This window comes from Macrosteles quadrilineatus, unplaced genomic scaffold (genome assembly GCF_028750875.1).
Source record: "Macrosteles quadrilineatus isolate MER2022 unplaced genomic scaffold, UCM_ALF_1.0 Scaffold_1__1_contigs__length_201487025, whole genome shotgun sequence".
NCBI lineage: Eukaryota > Metazoa > Arthropoda > Insecta > Hemiptera > Cicadellidae > Macrosteles > Macrosteles quadrilineatus.
The window spans coordinates 168094245-168099098 of NW_026542594.1; the positions used below are offsets into that span (position 1 = coordinate 168094245).

The window sequence follows — 4854 nt, forward strand, 5'->3', positions numbered from 1 at the left end:
CTAAATAAAAGTATGTCTGAGAGGGGTTTTATACTTGGCAGGGAAAATAATAGTATGGAATGTGATGGATATGATGAACCTGTCTTTACATAGTGGAAGTCTTGGCGGGGAATGGGATTGAGGACATGTGAGCAAAACTGAGTGGTTTAGATTTACTTCAGAATGATAGATACATTTTTACGGATAAAAAATAAAACGAGGGAAGGAATAGCCTAAGGTTGACGGATATATCCGTCTACCGCCCACAAGAATACTCAAGATTATTGGCAGTGTTCATATTTTGTGATTATCACTGAGGACGGCAGACGGATATATCCGTCCACCTTATGTTTTTTGTGGGCCAAAGACGGATATATCCGTCAAATCAAATTTTATTTTCTTCATAACTTTTGTACAAAAATTAGTTCAGCCCTAAGGAAAATCTTTTTATGATCCATGAATTATTTAAAGTAAAATAAATACAAAACACAACCACTTTAGTTTTTAATTTTTGGCAAAAAATAATTAAGCTCCAGCCCTTCATTTAATTTAGCCCTGGAAGGGTTAATGTTAATGAAGGTTTTTTTAGTCACAAACTGGATTCGTTTAACATGCAGACTCTCCTGAGGAAACAACATCGGTAAAAAACCATACATTTTTACTTGCACTCTCCACCACACAATATATTTGAGCATATTTTGTGCTAAACCAAATTTTGTATAAATATAGTTAGTGAAATTGGTCAAAATAATCTAGTAATTGAAAACACTTTATTTAAAACTATGCATGGAGATATTTGTTGTAACCATTTTGTACAAATATGTATAGAAATAATAAGTAGTGTAGATTTTAAGTTGTAAAAAGAGTTCTTGATCTCTCTAGCTGTTTGTGTGTAAGGTCTCGTTTGTACATAAGATTTTAATGTTCACCCATCAAAGAATGCCTTGGCAACCTTATTTATAGTAATATATTAACGATATTATGTAACGTGAATGTATATTTGTAAAGAATTAGCAATCTTGCTTCATCTGTTCATTACAGGTAAAGTCTTTTAGTTTTTTATTATAAAAATTTATCTAGAGATTTATTCTGAGCGTTGATATTTTGAGTTTTAACTAAAGATATAGTTATGGTAGTATTTGAAAGTTTGTGTGTGTGTTGCGTTAGCTGTAAGGAATGATTTCCTTTGATTTTCGTGTTTTCATCCATTCAAATTTGAAATATTATCCAGCTTATAGATGTTAGAGATAATTTTTCATCCACTGGTAATTTAACTATGTGATACAACCAAATGTCAGCAAAGAAATAGCACCTTTGTACAGTGTTTAATTTTGTACAAAATTAAAGTTGTCCAACAGTAATCTCTTGGCTATTCTTTAACCTTAGCCTGTCTTAAACTTTTGGTTGGGTCAAACTAAGAAAACAGGTCTTATCTTTACTGAGCTCAGAAATTTGTCGTGTTTATTTGAGTATACCTAGAAGTTAATTCCCACCAACTGAAAAGAAACATTGCTAAAAATAAACTTACAGTAGAAAGTTTATGTTATACTCCACCACTCTAAAAAACATAAGGTATTTTCTTTGACTATTAATAATTTTATTAAGGAACTGGCCCTGGTACATTTCACACTAAAAAATATTAAATGTTGAAAATAATATATAAAATAAAAGAAGTGCCCTTTTCCCCTTTTTTATTTAATAAAACAACATGTTTCGTCTATAATAGCATCTTCAAGTGTTATTAAAGATTAAACTGTGGCCACAGATGTGAATGTAATCAGTCCAACCTTCTCCCAAAGATATCAAGTAAAGCCACAAAGGAAGGACTGGATCTACAGTAAATATTTCATCATTGTTCTTTCACAATAATGTACAATAAAATATATGGCTAAACTTTATATATGAAAATATGACACTAATTCATCTGTGTTATAGAAAGGTTTTTACTTTAAATTTTAAAACTATGTGGTAATTTTCAAAAAAATGTAACAGCTGATAGTATCTTTGTTTATAAAAAAAGTGTTATATTAAATGTTTACAATTGAAATACAATCGATTAAATAATTAATTTGAATTTGTGTCAATTGGTTTTTTGAAGGCAGGAAAATGGCAGTGTTTTTAAGTTACGTTTTGCTAATAGTTGGTGCTCTGGTTTTAGCTGGAATTGGTGTTCTTATTTCTTTCCTGGGCGAGAAAGCCTGTCTCTCAAGACAATGTGTTGGTCAAGCAAAATTCATAAAACGTGCAATGGACAAAAACTTGAATCCTTGCGATGACTTTTATTCTTTTGTTTGTGATAACTACCCACTGTTTGGTACTTCAATTTTAGAAGAAATAGAAACAAACCAGTTGAAGCGTTTGGTGGATTACCTAGAGATAACTTCTGATTGGGAGGATGATGATAGGCTCGAGCACATTGGGAAAACGTTGTACCAAAATTGTGTAAACGACACGCAGCTCACGTTAGAAGGACTGAGACCTCTTCAGAGAGTGATTGCGAGAATAGGAGGAATACCTTTCCTGGATCCCTTTTGGGACTCGGAAAGATCAATTGAGTTTAACGTAATCGATAATGACTTGAAACACTTTTTCAACGGTTTAAATTCTATTTTCGTCTACAACAGAATAATAAGAATGAGAAAAGATCCCTCTTTGAAGCCAAAGAATGAAACCCAGGCAGAGATAAGACAATCTTTATACCAGACATTTTCAATCCCACCTCATTTTTACACTGCTGAGCCCTATGATCCTAAAAACTACCTGCAATATTGTATAGAGTTCAATGATTTGTATAGTACTAGTCTGTCGATTAATAAAACAATAACAGACGCTGAAAAAAAGGAAATAATCGAAGCTGCAAAATTTAAAATAAAATTGTTGAAGCTGGCTGACTTTAGCAGAAATTGTTCTGAACAACCTTTTAGTTTTGTGGAGTTATCTTATGATAAGACCTTAGGCAAACCAGATCCTAAAAAGGAATCATCGACTGTAAGGTTAAATGCGTACATAACTAGAAAAGCAGAACCTGGTATTACTGAACAAGATTATGGGTTGGTGACACCGAATTTTGATATCTATATAGATCAACTCAATGAGCTCTTAGACACAGTATCTAACCGAGTTCTTGCCATCTACATGGGAGTAGAGGCTTTAGTTCAAATTACTCCTTTTCTTCCTCCTGAATATAAAGACATTTATGAGAAATATTTGGAACATGAAAAAGATAAACAGAATATAGTGCTTAGCGACAAGCAACTTCACTGTGCGAAGCTTGTTAAAGACGCCATGACTACCGCAATCACTGCTCAGTACCTTAAAGATAATCCAAAGAATGTCAATGAACTTGGAATATTAAATCAATTAGTTCATCCATTGTTAAGAGAAGTAAGAGGGGTGTTAAAAAAAATTAAATGGGCTAGTCGCGAAGATCATTTGAAAATGGTACGCTTGGCAAACAGAATTAAAATTGTTTCTCCTTTACCACCGCGTGTATATGAAAAGATGATGAACAAAACGGCCTTTGACTTATTTTATCTAATAATGTGTTCCAATGACGAGAGTACCTTGGAGACGTATTTGTCTGTGAAAACTGTAAAATATATTAGAAACGCTCAATTGTTAAATATGAAAAGTGACACTAGTAGTGAGCCTTACGATTATACAATTTTTCACGACGATTACGACATATTTGAAACAGAAATATATTTTCAACGAGATTCCAACATGATCGTTGTGCCAATGGCATACTTGTTCTATCCATCCCTCGATAGCTTGTGGCCCAAGTACTTGAGCTATGGAGGTTTAGCGATATGGATTGCTCATAAGGTGATCCAAACAGTGGGCTATAGCAACGTCCTTTATCCAGAAATTAAACCAGAAGCAGCAATTACTCAAAGTTGGTGGAAAGAAGACACAATTTTGGGCTATAAAACTAGAAGGGAATGCGCTTTTCAAGAATACAATGAATATCTCAAACCATTCAATATACAGAGCAATGATCCCAACTGTTTGGACTACACTTTATACACTGCTGCTGCAGTTCAAGCTGCATACTTTGCATACAAAGAAGATACAAGAATGCGGTTTTTTGTTGAACCAAGAATTCCTTACCTAGCGGGATACACAGTGGATCAAATATTCTTTATCAAATTTGCATCCTCGTTCTGTCGGTTTTATGGAGGAAAAAATGTATGGTACACAAAAGAAACTGACAGTTCAAGAGTTTCTCCAAACTTCACTGTTTTATACAGCCTGAGAAACTTTCAACATTTTAGTGAAGCTTTTGAGTGTGAGAAAAAAGAAAAAATGAGGAAGGCGGAGCCATGTGAAATGTGGACACCTGTGATCAAACCAACTGAATAAATTGTTTTGTGACACATTTTTATCCAATTGCATTTTGCAGCTTTTGCAAGATATGTAATTTTTATAATTTTACTGTTATAAGTTTTGTATTGTATTTACTTTATTTTATAATTTTAAAAATGTTTACCAGTACTTAATATTTTTGCTGTATACAGTATTTCTTTTTAATCGAAGTAGCCTATATGTATATTGGATTTATCATCTTTAAGTGGATTCAATCATAATACAAATTTTCCCCTGTTAAGATTAAATTTGTGTCTTAGAGCTTAAAGTTTTGGCTATCCACATCTAACTTACAGTTTCCCAGTCTAAAAAAAGATACCTATTAATCTATATATTAATACGCAAGCAGTTTTCTTTTCACAGTCATAACTCAATAACGGCTTGATTGATTTTAAAGTTTGAGGTGTCAAATTAAATTTATTTTCTCTATATATTAATACGCAAGCAGTTTTCTTTTCACAGTCATAACTCAATAACGGCTTGATGGATTTTAAAGTTTGAGGTGTCAAA

General features: G+C 32.8%; 1 protein-coding gene across 1 annotated transcript; it reads left to right on the forward strand.

Moving 5' to 3' along the window:
• The first annotated feature begins 2053 nt into the window (after positions 1–2053).
• LOC128983165 (endothelin-converting enzyme 1-like) lies at positions 2054–4347 on the forward strand. The gene has a single exon (XM_054402343.1). The coding sequence runs from the start codon at positions 2086–2088 to the stop codon at positions 4339–4341; it is 2256 nt and encodes a 751-aa protein (XP_054258318.1). The 5' UTR covers positions 2054–2085; the 3' UTR covers positions 4342–4347.
• The last annotated feature ends 507 nt before the right edge of the window (positions 4348–4854 follow it).

Coding starts and splice junctions, on each gene's coding strand:
- LOC128983165 (XM_054402343.1), top strand. CDS start 2,086: ATGGCAGTGTTTTTAAGTTACGTTTTGCTAATAGTTGGTGCTCTGGTT.